This window comes from Microtus pennsylvanicus, chromosome Y (assembly GCF_037038515.1).
Source record: "Microtus pennsylvanicus isolate mMicPen1 chromosome Y, mMicPen1.hap1, whole genome shotgun sequence".
In the NCBI taxonomy this organism is placed as follows: domain Eukaryota; kingdom Metazoa; phylum Chordata; class Mammalia; order Rodentia; family Cricetidae; genus Microtus; species Microtus pennsylvanicus.
Window position 1 is genome coordinate 41,607,100 of NC_134602.1, and position 18,049 is coordinate 41,625,148.

Sequence of the window (18,049 nt, forward strand, 5' to 3'; positions counted from 1 at the left end):
TACCAGGTTGGCAAAAAATACAAAACAACAACAACAAAAAAAAAAACTTCTGGTGTTATGGAACCTAGGTCTGAAAGCATGCTTCTACAAATCAATTCAAGAATTGTTAGAAACAATGGGAGGAAAGATTGTTAAGAGCCAGTCAAATGAAAAGTTTGCTATGAGAATGTGTTTCCTAGTTATGTCAGAAGTTACATCCAAACATCTCACCAACATAACTGCATAATCATGAGATGAACAATAACGGCAAAAATAAACAAGACAAAGAAGACAGAAAAAAGCCCAGGGGTGGGTGGTGGGAGGCACTCAATTTTACACAAAGAACTCCAGGCAACTAAGGAATGCTGGAAGCAGAGGAAAATCTTTTCCGGGGAAGAAAACACCAATTGATTATGCAATAGCAAGTGGCCATCCCTAAAAGCATACATACATAAAGATTAAGCAAGTATTATGTGATGTGTGATTTCTCTCTGTATGTCATGAATATGTTTTATTACCATTGGTTGTTGACAAAGCTGTTTTGGCTAATAGCTTAGTAAAGACAGGTGGGAAAGAAATTCAAACAGAAATATAGAAAGTAGGTGGAGTCAGAGATATGCCTTGTAGCTGCCAAAGCAGGACATGCCTAAACATTACCAGTAGGCCAGTCTTGTATGACACACAATTTAATAGAAATGGGTAAATTTAAGATATGCCTAAGCTATTGGCCAATACAGTTGTAATTACTATAGCTTCTGTGTTATTATTATTCAGGTCTGAGCCACCAGGAAACAAATGAGCAGTTACTGTCTACAATTATGTATTTAGAAATAACACACACACACACACACACACACACACACACACACACACACACACACACGCATGCACGCATGCACGCACGCATGCACGCACGCACACAAACACACACCAATTAAAGCCAAGAATTTGAGGGGGAGCAAAAACTAAGAAGATGGCTTGGAAGGAGAAAGGGTAAGGTAAAATGATAAAACCATAATTTCAATAGATAAAAGAATTTTTTTAAAGCTCGGGAACACACAAAAGTAACTCTGACATATTTACTGCTTTTAGCCTTAACTATCTACATTTAGTCTGTAAGAGCAGAAATAAATGACTTAATAATGAAACTCAAGAACTTGGAAAAACAGGAACAAACCAGTAGATGCTAATAAATAATAACAGAGCAGAGATTAAGAAAAGAGAAACAGGCATGCAGTGGTGGTGCACATCTTTAATCCCAGCACTAGGGAGGCAGAGGCTGGCAGATCTCTTTGAGTTCTAGGAGTCTGGCCTACAAGAGCTAATTCTAGGGCAGGCCCCAAAGCTGCAGAGAAACCTTGTCTCAAAAAGAACAAAAAAAAAAAAAAAAAGAAAGAAAACAAAAGAGAAACAAAGAAGACAAAACAGAGAATCAATAATCTAAAACCTTGCATTTTGAAAATAAAAACAAAATCATCAACTATCCAAAAGAAAGAGATGACTTAAATTAACAGGGTCCAGAATGAACAGTAAAACATTATAGCAGACGCGCACACAAACACAAACACACACACAAAAACCCACTGTAATTATTAAGAAAAAATACTTCTAAAAATTTAATTAATCTATAATTAATCCACTAATCTATAAAACCTAAAATTTTAGATTCATTCTTACCAACATAAAAACTAAAAACAGAGCAAAAAAGTAGATTCATTACAGATAAAGAGATTTAAACAGTATTGAATAGCTTTCTGACCAAAACAAAACCAGTCCTGATGTGTTTGCAGCAAAATTATACAATTGTTTTTAAAATATCTACAAGCAATACTTCAGAACACTTAAAAAGAAACAAAACAGAACACATCTAAACTTCTCCAATGCAACCAACATTACCATAAAAAAAGCAAGTTAGGACAAAATAAAGCAAAAAATAGTTGCAGAAAAGTACTTTTTAATTTCATTCTCCAAGAAACTAAGGCCAACATTTGACAAACAGGACCTCATAAAACAATCTTCTGCACAGTTAATGAAAGAATCAAGAGAAAAAGGAACCTTAAGGCCAAGTATATATCTGATGGAGGATTAATAGCAGAGAATATACAAAGAATTAAAAAAAAAAAGACAGCACAATGTTCTCAAGGAGAAATAAAAATGGCTAAGATCTCAAAAAATATTCATCATCTTTAGCAAAGAGTAAAAAGTAAATTAAAACAACTTTTAGATTTTCATGTTACCCTAGTCAAAATGGCTAAGAAGAACAAAATTGACAACAAATACTAAAATGCATGTGGAACTTCTGAAGATTGCAACATGGTATAGACATTCTGGAGAATCCTCATGAAGCTCAAAGTAAACCTACCATATGAATCACTTATCCATTGGCATATACCCAAGAGATTCAACATCCTGGCTCACAGATACTTATTCAGACACATTCACTGTCACTTTATTCACAATAGCCATGAAATAGAACAAACTACACATCCTTCAACAGATGAATAGATAATAAAAATGTGGTAATACACAAACACACAAATGGAATACTATCTGGCTAAAGAACAATATAACTGGGCTAAGGAAATGGCTCAATGTTTGTGAGCATGTACTGCTACTACACAGGAGTTCAGTTCCAAGTACATGTATTGTGTAGGTCACATTCACCTATCACGACAGCATCAGGAAGATATGCCTTCACACAAATCACACATAAATGCACAAAATAAAACTTAAAATATTTAAAAAAGAAAAAATGAAATTGACAGGATGGAATAATAATATACTATACTGAGTAAGTAATGTATTGATTAGCACAAAAGTCTTCATGTGTATGCTATGGAGTTACCACAGAAGCTAGAAATGTGAAAGAAATAAGGAAGGTAAGAAAGGGTTAGAAAAAAATAGAAGCTGATATGAATGTGGAAAAATTATGGAGTTAACTTAGAGAGGGGGAGGGAGGGCAACACAAGAGAATGGCAGGAAAAAGAAGGGACTAGTAATAAGAAAGCTTAAAAAATGTATACCATAAAAACTTCCAAAGGAGGGACATACCAATCAGCTCTATTATAATACACAACCACTATCAACATAGAATGACTATGCTAAAGATGGAGTGGTGGCATACATACCTGGGCTGCAACTTTAAATCTCGTCTGGGGTGTGTGTGTGTGTGTGTGTGTGTGTGTGTGTGTGTGTGTGTGTGTGTGTGTGTGGTGTGATGTAAATATGTTTGGTTTTATTTTAATTGTAGTATATAACTGTTTTAGATTGGTGAAATGGTTTTTAAAACAGTTTTAGACTGTCTACATTCTATTAAGAATTCAGCCCTTAAGATAAGGTAATTTCCTGGATACATACATTGCCCTTACCCCTCCAATCTCAGCCCTAATGGTCAACTAGCAGATAAAAGACATGCTGTAAGACTGTTCCAACATTCACACTCATTAAACACTGAAATCAAGAAGACCCACTGTACCAACCAAACCCACTGAACCCATCAAAGTCCTGGACAGATATTTTGAAAACACAAGAGACCAGAAATACCAGTCTAGAATCCTATATTCATAAAAATTTTCAATCACCATAGATGGACAAAACCAGATTTAAACAATACCTATCCCTATAAAAAGTACTAGAAGGAAAATTCCAACCCAAGGAAGTTAGCTGCACCCAAAAAACAAGAGGCAATATATAATCCCACATCAGCAAGTCCAAACAAAAATAACACATACACAATACCACCACTAAACTCCTCCCCCCCAAAGAAAACAAAAATTAACAGGAACTAACAACAAAAGTCATTAATATCTCTTAATATCAATGGACTCAATTGTCCTATAAAAAGACATAAGCTAACAGAACACCCATCCTTCTGCATCATACAAGAAATGAACCTCAAATTCAAAACCAGACATTAATTACTTCAAAGTGTTGGAAAAAGATTTTCCAATCAAATGGATCTAAGAAACCATATCCTAATATCTACAAAATAAACTTCAAACTAAAATTAAACAAAAAAGATAGAGGACATTTCATATTTATTACAAAAAAATCAACAAGACAAAGTCTCAAATCTGAACATTTATGTCCCAAATACAAGGGCACCCAAATTTGTAGAAGAAACATTACTAAAATTTAAATCACCCATCAATCCCCATTCACTAATACTGAGAGATTCCAATACCCGACTTTCACCAATGGACAGGTCTGCCAGACAGAAACTTAACAGAGAAATAAGGGAACTAACAGATGTTATTATTCAAATGGGATTACCAGACATCTATAGAACATTTCGCACTAATGAATATACCTTCTTCTCAGCACCTCATGCAACCTTGACAAAATAATCACAAAGCAGATCTCAGCAGATATAAAAAAAATTGAATAGAAAGAAATTAAAGGTTTCCTAGATTTCAATGAAATTGAAAGAACAACATACTGAAACTTATGGAACACTATGAAAGCAGTGCTAAGAGGAAAGCTTATAGCAATAAAAACCCACATACAGAATTTGGAAAAATCTCACATTAGGGAATTAACAATACATCTGAAAGTTCTAAAATAAAAAGCAAATTCAAACAGCAAACTCAAATTCAGCACTGAAATCAATAAAAAAGAAAACAAAAAGAACAATACAAATCAATGAAACAAAAATTGATTCTTGAAAAAAAATCAACAAAATAGACAAACCATTCTCCAAACTCATAAAAAGGCAAAAAGATATTTTACAAAATAACAAAATGAGAAACACAAAGTCGGGAAGCAAAGGAAGTATGGCAACAGACACTGAGGAAATCCAGAACTGTCAGGTCATATTTTAAAAATCTGAACTTCAAAAAATTAAAATATTTAAAAGAGAGACATTACCTCAGAGTAAAGGGTTGGGAAAAGATTTTCCAATTAAATGGACCTAATAAACAAGCAGGTATAGCTACCCTAATAGCTAACAAAATAGTTTTCAAACTAAAATCAATCAGAAGAAATGGAGGACACTTCACACTAATCACAGGAACAATCCATCAAGATGAAATCTCAATCCTGAATATCTATGCTCCAAATCCTAGAGCTTCCACATACGTAAAAGAATTATTAATAAAGATTAAATCACATGCCAAACCCTACACACTAATAGTAAGAGACTTCAACACCCCAATCTCAACAATGGACAGGTCAACCAGACAGAAACTTAACAGAGATATAAGAGAACTAACAGATATAATGAACCAAATGGACTTAACAGCCATCTATAGAACATTCCACCCAAACACGAAGAATATACCTTCTTCTCAGCACCTCATGGAACCTTCTCTAAAATAGAACATATACTCGGTAACACAGCAAACCTCAACAAATTAAAAAACAAAAAAAGGGGGGAGATGACCTCCTGTATCTTTTTGGATCACCGTGGTTTATATTTAGAATTCAAGAACACCACTAATTGCAGAAAACATGGAAATTCATAGAAATTGAACAGTGAACTATTGAATCAGCCCTGGAAGAAATTAAAGACTTCTAGAATTCAATGAAAATGAGGACACAATGTACCCAAACCTATGGGACACTATGAATGAAGTCCTTAGAAGAAAGCTCATAGCACTAAGTGCCTACAGAAGGAAAGTGGACGGGCGGTGGTGGCGCACGCCTTTAATCCCAGCACTTGGGAGGCAGAGGCAGGCAGATCTCTGTGAGTTCGAGACCAGCCTGGTCTACAAGAGCTAGTTCCAGGACAGGCTCCAAAAAACCACACAGAAACCATGTCTTGGGAGAAAAAAAAAAGAGGAAAGTGGAGAAACCTTACACTAGTGATTTAACAGCACACCTGAAAGCTCTAGAACAAAAATAAGCAGACTCACCCAATAGTAGTAGAAGACAGGAAATAACCAAATTGAGGGCTAAAATCAACAAAATGAAAGAAAGAAAGAAAGAAAGAAAGAAAGAAAGAAAGAAAGAAAGAAAGAAAGACAGACAAATAATGCATGAGGCAAGAGCTGGTTCTTTGGGGGGAAAAATCAATAAATAGACAAACCCTTATCCAAACTAATCAAAAGGCAGAGAGAGACAATCCAAATTAACAAAATCAGAAATGAAAATGGAAACATAACAACAGACACTGAGGAAATCCAGCGAATCATTAGGTCATACTGCAAAAACCTGTACTCCACAAAATTGTAATACATAAAAGAAATGGACAATTTTCTGAATACCAAATAGCTTGATACCATATACCAAAATAAAATCAAGATGAGGTGAACAATTTAAATAGACCTATAAACTGCAAGGATATAGAAGCTGTCATCAAAAGTCTACCCAACCAAAAATTGCCCAGTTATGGATGGTTTTAGTGCAGAATTCTACAAGAACTTCCAAGAAGAGCTAATACCTATACTTCTCAATGTGTTCCACATAAAAGAAACAGAAGGGACATCACCAAACTCCTTTTATAAGGCTACAGTTTACCCTAATACCAAAACCACAAACAGACTCAACCAAAACAGAGAAATTACAGGCTAATCTCACTCATATGAGATTTTGCATAGATGCAAAAATACGCAATAAACTACTAGCAAACCAAATCTAAGAACACATTGGAAAAAAAAATCATCAATCATAATCAAGTTGGCTTCATCCCAGAGATGCAGGGATGGTTCAAAATATGAAAATCTACCAATGTAACTCATATAAATAAGCTGGAAAAAATGAAAATATACTATCATCTCACCAAATGCTGAATAAGCATTCGACAAAACCCAATACCCCCTTCCATGATAAAGACTCAATTCTGAACAGCTATGCCCCAAATACAAGAACACCCACATTTGTAAAACAAACATTACTAAAGCTTAAATCACACATAAAACCCACACACTAATAGTGGAATAGTGGACAACATCAACAACTGACTTTCAGCAACAGACTGGGCTTGCAGACAGAAACTAAAAAGAGAAGTAATAGAGCTAATAGATATTAGGACTCAAATGGACCTAACAGACATCTACAGAACATTTCATCCAAACACAAAAGAATATACATTTTTAATTTATTTTTTTTTATTTTTACTTAACAATTTCCACCTCCTCCACTCCTCCCATTTCCCTCCCCCATACCCCCACTTATCCTCCCCCTCCCTCTCCAGTCCAAAGAGCAGTCAGGGTTCCCTGCTCTGTGGGAAGTCCAAGGTCCTCTCCCCTCCATCCAGGTCTAGGAAGGTGAGCATCCAAACAGGCTAGGCTCCCACAAAGCCAGTTCATGCAGAATATACTTTTTAACGACACCTCATGAAACCTTCTCTAAAAATGCCCATATACCTGGTCACAAAGCAAATGTCAACAGACACAAAAATTGGAAGAACATCATGTATCTTATCAGATCCCCAAAAATTAAAGTTGGATCTCAACAAGAATAGAAACTACAGAAAATGTACAAGCTGAAAGAAACTGAATAGCTCTCTATTAAGATGCCACTAAGTCCAGAAGAAAATAAAAATGAATGTACAATATATCTGAACTTATGGAATACTGTGAAAGTGTAATAATAAGAAAGTTCGTAGCACTGAAGACTTATATGAAAAAAATTAGAGTAATCTCACAACAGTGGTTTAACAGCATAGTGGATAGTTCAAGAACAAAAAGAAACAAACACACCTGAGAGGAGTAGATGACAGGGAATAATCAAAATGAGGATGAAATCAATAAAATAAAAAAAAAATAAAAAACTAATAAAGAGTTGTTTCCTTCTAAAATCAAAAAGATAGACAAACACATATCCAAACTAATGAAAAAATTCAGAGAAAATATAAATTTACAAGCCAGAAATGAAAAGGGAGACTAACAAAACACTGAGAAAATCTAGAGGATAATTAAAATGATTCTTCAAAAGTCTGTACTCCACAAGTTGAAAAAAATAAAGAGATGCTCAAATTCCTTGATAGATAAGATTTACCAATATTCAGTCAAAATTACATAAACAATTTAAATAGACCTATAACCTCTAAAGACATAGAAGCATTCATTTAAAGTATCCCAACAAAAAAAAAAATATCCCAGGAGAAAACAGTTTTTAATGTAGAATTCAACTAGACCTTTAGTTGAATGGTATTAGAAGAGCTAATACCATTATGCCAAGTTATTCCACAAGATAAAAGAAACATTGCCAAATTCTTCTCTGAGGCCACAGTCATGCTGGCACCCAAATTACAAAAAGACTCAACCAAGAATAATTATAGACCAACTGCTTTCATGACTTTGATGTAAAAATACCCAACAACATCAAAAGATCTACCATAGTCAAGAAGGCTTCCTCCCAGAGATGAAGGGATGGTTCAACTGATGAAAATCTGCCATATAAACAAACTAAAAGAAAAAAGACACATAATCATTTCACTAGATGCTGGGGGAGGGGAAGCCTTTGACAAAATCTAAACCCCCTTCATGATCAAAGTCTTAGAGAGCTCAAAGATACAAGAGACATAATTAAACATAATAAAGCAATATACATCAAGCCATAGCCAACATCAAATGAAAGAAACTCAACATAATTCCATAAAAACAAGAACAAGACAAGGCTGTGTCCACTCTCTCCATATCTCTTCAACATAGTACTTGAGAAGTTCTAGCTAGAGGAATAAGACAAGAAAAGAAGATCAAAGGGTTATAAATTACAAAGGAAGAAGTCAAAGTACCACAATTTGCGGATGATACCATAGTATACATGAGCAATCCCAAAAATTCTGGGAGCTGGTAAACACCTTTAGTCAAGTGGTTGGCTACAATATTAACTTAAAACAACAACAACAACAAAAAAAACAAGTAGCCTTCCTATAAACAAATGATAAAGAAACTACAAAATCAAAAAAACAATCCCCCTTTCACAATAGCCACAAACAATATAAAATATCTTGGTGTGGTGTGATGCTACCAAGCAAGACCCGTAAAGCAAGAATTCGAGTCTTTGATGAAAGAAATCAGAAGACTGGAAGATGTCTCATGCTCAAGGATCAGTACAATTAACATAGTAAAAAATGGCCATCTTACTAAAAGCAATCTACAGATTCAACACAATCCCCATCAAAAACCCAACACAATTCTTTACAGAACTCGAAGGAACAATACTCAACTTCAGATGGAAAAACAAAAATCCCAGGATAGCCAAAACAATCCTGTACAATAAGAGAACTTCCAGAGGCATCACAAAGTATCACCTACTTTTTAAAAAGAAGCTAAAAGTATAAGCATCTGCCACAAATAATGCTGTCCGAACTGGATGTCTGTATTTAGAAAAAAATGCAACTAGAGGTCTATCTATTGTAAAAAACTGTAAAAAACTCAAACCCAGAAGGATCAAAGACCTCAACAAGCTCCAGTTACACTGCTCCTGATGAAAGACAAATGGGAAGTATCCTTGAATGCTCGGGCACAGTAGACAACTTCCTGAACAAAACGTTAATAGTTCAGAATCTAAGATGAACAACTAATAAATGGAACCTCATAAAACTGAATAGCTTCTATAAGCCAAAGGATGCTATCAATAACAGCAGCCTACATCATGGGAAAAGATCTTCACAAATCCCACATCTCACAGAGAGCTGATCACTAAAATATGAAAAGAATCCAAGAAATTAATCATCAAAAAGTAATAATAACCCAAATTAAAAATGGGTTCTAAACAGAAAATTCTCAATAGAAGAATCTCAAATGGCTGAGATAGACTTATAGAAATGCTCAATATCCTTAGCTATCAGAGAAATACAAATCAAAACAAGATTCCATTTTATACCTTTCAGAATGGCTAATATAAAAACACAAGTGACAGCTTACGCTGGAAATGATGTGGGATAAGGGGAACGCTTCTATATTGAAGGAATGAAAATTTGTACAGCCATTTTGGAAATCAGTATTGAGGCACCCTACAAAATTGAGACTTGATCTACCTCAAGACTCAGCATATACCCAAAGAATGCCCAATCATACCACAGGGACACTTGCTCAACTGTGTTCACAGCAGCATTATTTGTAATAGCAAGAACCTGTAAACAACCTACATGTCCCTCCAAAGAGGAATGGATAAAGAAAACAAGGTACATTTACACAGTGGACTACTATTCAACTATTAAACACAATGACATCATGAAATTTGAAGGCAAATGGACGGAACTAGGTGAGGAACTGAGTGAGGAACACAGACCCAGAAAGACAAGCATGATATGTACTCACTCATAAGTGATTATTAGCTATAAGGTAAAAGATGACTATGATATAAAATACTGGCCCAGAGAAGCTAGGTAATAAGGAAGGTTCATGCAGAGATGTCCAGATGTTCTTAGGAAGGTTAAATAGAGATCTCATGGGTAGACTGGAGATAGATGGGGATGGAAACATGAGGGAAGAGGAGAGGAGTGGAAAGTACTGAAAGAGAGACTGGGAAGAAGACAAGTCAGGGTCACGGTAGAAACCTATAAGGAGGACCCCACGCTAAGATTCCCAGCAATAGATTCCTCAGAAGCAAGTTTGTTTTCTAATGAGAGACAGAAAGAGTTTTTATCCAAATAGGGAAAGTAGGGGAGAGATGGGGACTGGGAGGTATAGAGAGAAGTGAAACCATAATAACCAGGACATATTATGAAAGAAAAACTCAATTTTCAATAAAAGGAAAAAATGATCAAATGATATAACTAAAAAAAAAAAAAAGATTCCCAGCAATAGGAGATACATAGCCTGAACAAGCACAAGCTATCGCCTGTGACCATGCAAGACTTTCAGTGGAGGGACTGGGGCACCAACCTAGCCCCACAATCTTCAACTTACAGTGTGTCCTGCTGATGGGGTTGTACTAAGGTAAGGGTGGCATAGAAATTGTGAGAGTGTCCAACCAATAATTGGTCCAGTCTGAGATGCATGCCACAGAGTAAGCCCACCCCTGACACTGCTTGGATTGCCAGGACTCAGGTAGCCCAAAAACTGGGCTAGAACCAAAAACAGTGGGAGATCAAAAAGAGAGATGTTAGATGTCAGTCAAGCCTAACAATATTCTGCTACAGTCATAGATAGTTGCCTAGTCCAATAGTCATCAGAGAGATAGAAAGGAAAGGACTGTAGAAGTTAGAGGTGCCATGGACATCACAAGAAGACTCATAGAACCAACTAACCTAGGTTAACAGGGGTTTACAGAGCCTAAACCAACAACCAGGGAACCTATAGGCATCTATCTATCTTACATGGGCATTCTGCATATATATGACAGTTGTGTTGCTTGACATTCTTGTGAGAGCAGAGGCTGTTCCTAATAGAAAGGCAGGCTTTTGGACCCTGGATCACTTTGCCCAGCATTAATACATGAGTAAAGTGCTTAGTCTTATTTCAACTTGACATGCCATGCTTTATCAATATCCATGGGAGGACTGCATTTTTCTAAATAAAAACAGAGGGGGAGTAAATAGGGAGGGAAACAGAAAGAGAGATTAGGGTAATAGGAAGGGAGAAAAAGGGGGAAACTGTGGCTGGGTAGAAAAATAAATAAACAAATGGCACAACAAAAAATTAAACATAAAAATAAATAAATGAACAAATAGTTGAGGGGGAGAATAAAGACAGAAAGTACCAGGTGGTAGCACATGGTTTTACTCTCAGCATTTGAGAAACAAGGCATATGAATCTGAGCTCAAGGCCAGTCTAGTCTACAAAGTGATTTTTCAAGACAGCAAGGGATACAGAGAGAAACCCTGTTCCAGGAGAGAGGTGAAAAAAGAGACAGAGAGAGAGAGAAAGAAAGAGAGAGAGAGACAGAGAGAGAGAGAGAGAGAGAGAGAGAGAGAGAGAGAGAGAGAGAGAGAGCGAGCGCACAGACTATGAAGTACCATTACTTCTACCCAAGATAAATATAAAAACAAAGGCTATTTCCTCAATTTTTTTCAAATAATATCGTTATACAATAAACAAAGGTAGAATAAAGAGAAAGAGAAGAGAGAAAGCAAAAAAGTATACTTAAGGGACTTCAGGTTAGTACATCAAGGCTGAAATCTGAGCTCAATCAACACTATGTTGTAGAATAAGGTAACCAACAAGTGCAAGTGGTCCTCTGACTTGCACACACGTAATATGGCATATATACATTTTTTTCCAATATAAATAAAATTGGAGGACAATTAAGGACTTACTTAATCATTTCAAAAAGTTTTGGATCTGATACTTTGATATTTCGTGCCATATTCCATGAAAGGTGAACCATAGGTACCACTGACTTGACACTTTGCAACTTGTTCCATTCATACCGTTCAACTGCTAATTTATACTGAAAAGCTAAGAAGAAAATAAAATGTGACAAAGAAACAAAAATAAAACATATTAGAAAACCTATTATCATATCCTACCTTATAAGTCCATCAATTCTGAAAAATCTAAAGGCATTAGTAGATTATGTTGAGATACTAATAGTTTAAAAATGATCATGTATATAGTGTAACCATCATTAGCTTATCATGTAATGTAATAAACAGTCTCAATTTAAGGTATTATGCTAAGTTGTTTTTATAGTTTTTTATTTCATCTTTTAAAATTTGTTTTGTATTTTTCAATCTACCCATAGTACAAAATGAACTGAGGGCCCAGGGATTAAAAACAACTAGTACAAAGGTGTTGAATATATGTCCATTTTTGGCCCTTTTACTGTTGAAGGCCAGACTTATGTATATTAATCAGAAACACATATAATAAGGTTTCCTATATTTCATCAAATAAAAATTCTGAAGAACAAGAGCTGGAGAGACAGCTCAGTGGTTAAGAGCATTTGTACTTTCTGCAGTGAAAGCAAGCTTCAGTTCCCATCACAGACAAGGCAGGTCAACTGTCTAGAACACTAGCCCCATAAAATCCTCTTCCAACATTTGGAGTTACAAGACATATATCAGACATAGATGCAAGCAAAATTCTCATATATGTAAAATAAATAAGTTTTAAAAAAATCTTAAGAATAACTGCAAGTGTTTTAGAAGTCTCTAAAGAACTATATGAAAATGAAGTAAAGAACTCTACACATTAAATGGGCAACATTCTAATGTACACAAAAAAAATTCACTACTTTGTTAAAATCTATTATTAGAATGCCACTTGTTAATTAATCTCTACATTTCTTACTTTAACTGAGTTATTTGCTAACACAAAACAAAACATGTAAGGAATGATCTATAAAATAATAATCTTATTGGTGTGCTACGTTAAATACCTGTGAGTGGACCAACATTCCAGGCAATGTTATTACACCACCCAATAGCCTGAACCCAGTGGACAGTGCCTGCATTGATCCAAACTAAGTCTCCAGGTCGCTGAATAAACCTATACACAGGAACATTTGCTTCATAAAGATCTTCAAGGTTTGGCCACCATGAGCTCATCTGGAAATTCAAATTATTTCTGGGAAAGGAAGAAATACAAAGAGTCAAATATTTATAGACTTATAAAAGGCAAAATTAATCACAAAAAGTTAAAAAAAATGCTATTAGTATTTCATTAAAATGTTGAACTGGGAAGTAGTGGAAGAGCTGCATTTCTTTTTGAAAAGTGAAGACATCAAGCCTAAAAAGATTAAATACTTCATCTGATCTACAACTGATTGCTGATTTATCTAAAGAGCAAAGTTTACTTTTATTAAACATCATATTCAACATTAACACTGAGACCCACAAGAAAATGTGTAGTTAGTGAGAGAATTAGTCCTAAATGGGATGTCACTATCAAAGCCCTTCCCTCAAAGCTCAGGAACCCATGCAAAAAAGAAGGTGCAACGATTTTAAGAGCCAAAGAGGGTGGGTGAATTCAAGGAAACAGTGTTGTCCATACATAACAGAATGGGCACACAGATACTGTGTCAAATGCACAGGGTCTGTGTTAAGCCATTCCAGACTGGATTCCAGAGTGGAAAGTTCAAGAGAAAATAAGTCACTTCACTAATATACTAGTTCAATGATATTTTGATAGGCTGTTTTGTTTTGCTTTGTCTTGGCTTTTTTCTTTCTTTTTTATTAGTTTTTGGTTTATTGTTCTTTTGTCTACTTTTTCTGATTTTCATTTTTGTGGATCAGTGATTTATATAAATAAGTAGTATACAAATTTTTAACTAGAGTCATTGACTACAATCACAAAGGTACATAATGAGAGCCAGAACCTCCAGAGAAATTAGAAACTTCCCCTAAAGCTATTCTAAATTATTATCAGAAAGAAAGAAAGAAAGAAAGAAAGAAAGAAAGAAAGAAAGAAAGAAAGAAAGAAAGAAAGAAAAGAAAGGAAGGAAGGAAGAAAAAAATGGAAAATAAGTATTTCTAGGATTTTAGGGAATTCATTGACTTAAATAAAACAGAAAAAGTATCCCAAGCATTACATTTATGAAAAATAATATATAAAACATGAACATACATGCTCTAGCAACATCACCGGTATCACTAATAAGTTACAAAGATCATTTAAATGTATTATTCTTATGACTTTCATTGCAATATAAAAATCCAAAACACTTTACAGGTCTCACTGGACCTGAACTCAAGAAGCCATTTCCACTTTCTTGTTTTTAATTACAATCTGTCAAATCTGAGAGGAAATGGAGAGGTTCCCTATAGGAATCTGCTTGCAGTGTCCTCTCCTTGCACTCTACCTCCATTCCTTATGATCTCCAAGAACCACACAGCAGATCCAGCTTTGCTCCTTCTTCCCACCCTGTTGTAGGTGGTCTACAAACACTCTCCAAGAATCCAGTGACCACACTGTACTTAGATTCAGGAAGGTGACCATCCTCTCTGTCTAGTGCTCCTTACAAATCTCTGTAGTTTATTCTCAGCCCTGTAGCAGACTGCTGGTAGGGGTTCCATTCCTGGGGCTAGGGGTGACAGGACAATGGAGACTTCATAAAATTTTGGTGTCAAACTAGCCTTCCTTCCAACTTCTGGCCCATTTCTATTCCTCTCTGCTACCTAAGTACACACCAGGTAGAAGACCAATATCCAAAATAGGTAAAGAATAACAATGAAAATCTACAAAGAAAAAAAAAATATGTAGAAAAATATCAAGAAAAAAAACTAACCCAATTCAAATCAAGTAACAGATTTGAACAGAGAATTCTCAATAGAAGAAACTCAAAGGACTTAGAAACACTGAAAATGTTCGATAGTCTTAGCCATCAGGGAAATACAATCAAAATTACTTTGGAATTTCCTCTTACACTAATCAAGAAAACCATTAACACCATATGTTGGCCAGGACAGAAATAAGGGAAAATAATTGATATATGGTGGAAGTGCAAACTTGTACAGCAACTGTAGAATCTGTGTGGTGGTTTCCTCAGAAAGATGGGACTCTGTTAACAGCAAGATCACCTATAACAATCTTGGGTATATACGCTAAGAATTCTATAACCTACATCAAGGACATTTATTCAAACACATTTATTGCTGTTCTAGTCATAACAACCAGAAATTGAAAACAACCTATATGTCTCTCAGCAGATGAAGGGATAAAGAAAATGGTACTAAAATGGTACATATACTCTACTAGAGGAGGTAAACATCACGATAAACCCTTGAGCCTACACAATGGCAACCTGCCAGCAAAATATATTAAAGCAATAATGGCACAAAAGTTGTAGGAGTAAACAAACGCTATCTGATCGAAATTAAAATCCTCTACATGAGACAGAACCCATGGCCAAAACTGTGTTGATGGGCAAGATCCTAAGATGTCTAGGTCACAGGCCTTGGGGAAATCCAAATACTACAGTTTTGATGTGGATTTCCCCTCTGGATGCAGTGTATATCATTGGTTAATACAGAAACTGGCCTGATAGGAGAGAGTAGAGAAAGTGGGAAAAACTAAATGAAATGCTGGGAGAAGGAAGGCAGAGTAAAAAGAGAAGCCATTTGAAACTTTGCCAGTAGGCCACGATCTCATTGTAAAATATAAAATAATGGAGATGGGTTAATTCTAGATGTAAGAGCTAGCTAGCAATACGCTTAAGTAATTGACTAAGCACTGACATATTTCATGCAGTTTCTGTGTGGTTATTTTGGGTCTGAGCTGCCAGGAGGCAAGAAAACAAACAAGTGGCCTCCTACTATACAGTTTTTCTAAGGCAATTTAACAATAAACAATTCCGGGGCTGGAGAGATGGCTCAGTGGTTAAGAGCATTGCCTGCTCTTCCAAAGGTCCTGAGTTCAATTCCTGGCAACCACATGGTGGCTCACAACCATCTGTAATGAGGTCTGGTGCCTTCTTCTGGCCTGCAGACATACACACAGACAGAATATTGTATACATAACAAATAAATAAATACATATTTAAAAATAAATAAATAAACAATTCCTATCAACATTCTGCTATACTCATAGATCTTTGTTTCACTCAGACACAAACATAGAAACACAACTGGGCAATAGAGTAAGAGACCTTAGATCACCATCAAATCCCGCCCTCCTAAATTTAGGCTTAGGGAATCCTGTGGAAAAGGAGACATAAAAATTTGAAGAACTGCAGAGGGTAAAGAACAATAGGAAAACAAGACTTGCTTAAACACTGCTAGACTAACACATATAGTGCTAAAGTTGCATGCTCAAGGCCTATACAAGTCCAAGGCAGAAAGTGTCTCAGTGCTGAGATGGGAAGTAGGCACAAGATCCATTACAAACATAGAAGGTACCTCTAATTGATGACTGTTCGCAAAGGAAAAATTGGTTCCTTTTCTTTTTCTTTCTTTTTTATACCCACCCTCCTGCAAGGAACTCCTCATCCACAGTATTGAAAGTAATCCCAGGCGAGGCGGTGGTGGCTCACACCTTTAATCCCAGCACTTGAGAGGCAGAGGCAGGTGGATCTCTGGGAGTTCGAGGCCAGCCTGGTCTATAAGAGCTAGTTCCAGGACAGGCACCAAAGCTATAGAGAAACCCTGTCTCAAAAAAAAAAAAAAGTAATCCCAATAAATTCATTGGTTCTCCAAGCTAGTCTTTGGTAAAATCATTTCTTTAATCTGTCATTAGTGCACTATAAGGGGTAAAAGCTGTTTCTCATGCCTCCCAAAAAGTCACATAAATCCCTAATGGAAAATGTACAACAGTAAATAATAATTGACCCTCGCACTAAGAAACTCAGCCTTTTTTTTAAATTTATTCTCCACAGCTGTTTTCACCTTTCTTTAAAATAAATTTATTTCTGAAACCTACTTTTCACAGAATTCATTCAGAACACCCCAATAATCTTCAGGTACAACAAACCACTCACAATCACCTGGACCAATATTTATGTTAACAGAACAGAAGTTGTTATTTTCTTGGTGACCTGAAAAGAAAAGGGAAATTAAAGTCATAACAGTACTGTAATTATACGACTGGGATTACAGTTAGTTACCACACCAGCTCAGCTTTTTACATGCATGTGTCTGGGCATGCAAGAAGTGTGTGTGTGTGTGTGTGTGTATGTGTGTGTGTGTGTTTCCTCACCTCTATACCCAAGAGGCAAATAACTGACTTAACACTGGCAAACGGCATATTGTTTCTTAGCATAATTCAGTGTAAGATGGAATTCTGAATCAACTATCATCAACTCTAACTAGCTACAAAAATCATGTTGTGGTCTTAAAATTATTTCTTAAAAAGGTCACAAAATTTTTACATATTTAAGACTATATTCAGATGGAAGAATATACTTCAACTTGAATACAAAACAATCTTTCAAATAAAATTTCATCAAAAGTTAGGAAGATAAATTGGTTAGGAAGGTGTTGGACTTGCAAGATTGACTCTCAGGATTCACTTTTTAAAACATCATTCCTATATGCATTACACACAATCAAGAGCTGGAGTAGAAGCCTATAATCCCAGCACTTTGTAAGCAGAAGCAGAAATTCAAGCCCACCTTCTACTATTCAGACTTTCAGGTCAGTTCAGGCTATCAATCTCTTTCATATACTACATTTCCTTTCTAGTTCAAAATATATATTTAAATACCATTTTTCACACTTTGTCAACATATAAGTTTCATATTCAAATTAGACCACTTGCTAAAAAATTAACAAGGATAAAGATTTCTATATCTGAACATTTAC

At 35.5% G+C, this 18,049-nt stretch overlaps 1 protein-coding gene across 7 annotated transcripts in view; it reads right to left on the reverse strand.

Moving 5' to 3' along the window:
• LOC142841994 (histone demethylase UTY) overlaps positions 1-18,049 on the reverse strand; it is a 159,358-nt gene that overhangs the window by 8,477 nt on the left and 132,832 nt on the right. For 6 of the 7 annotated variants that reach the window (XM_075958977.1, XM_075958975.1, XM_075958974.1 and 3 more), the window contains 3 exons: positions 17,169-17,283; positions 13,192-13,379; positions 12,128-12,269 (listed from right to left, as the gene is read on the reverse strand). In XM_075958977.1, coding sequence (XP_075815092.1) covers positions 12,128-12,269; positions 13,192-13,379; positions 17,169-17,283 — 445 coding nt within the window. Of the gene's footprint in view, positions 1-12,127; positions 12,270-13,191; positions 13,380-14,613; positions 14,836-17,168; positions 17,284-18,049 lie in introns of those variants that run through there. The other variant, XM_075958980.1, reaches the window with a different exon arrangement.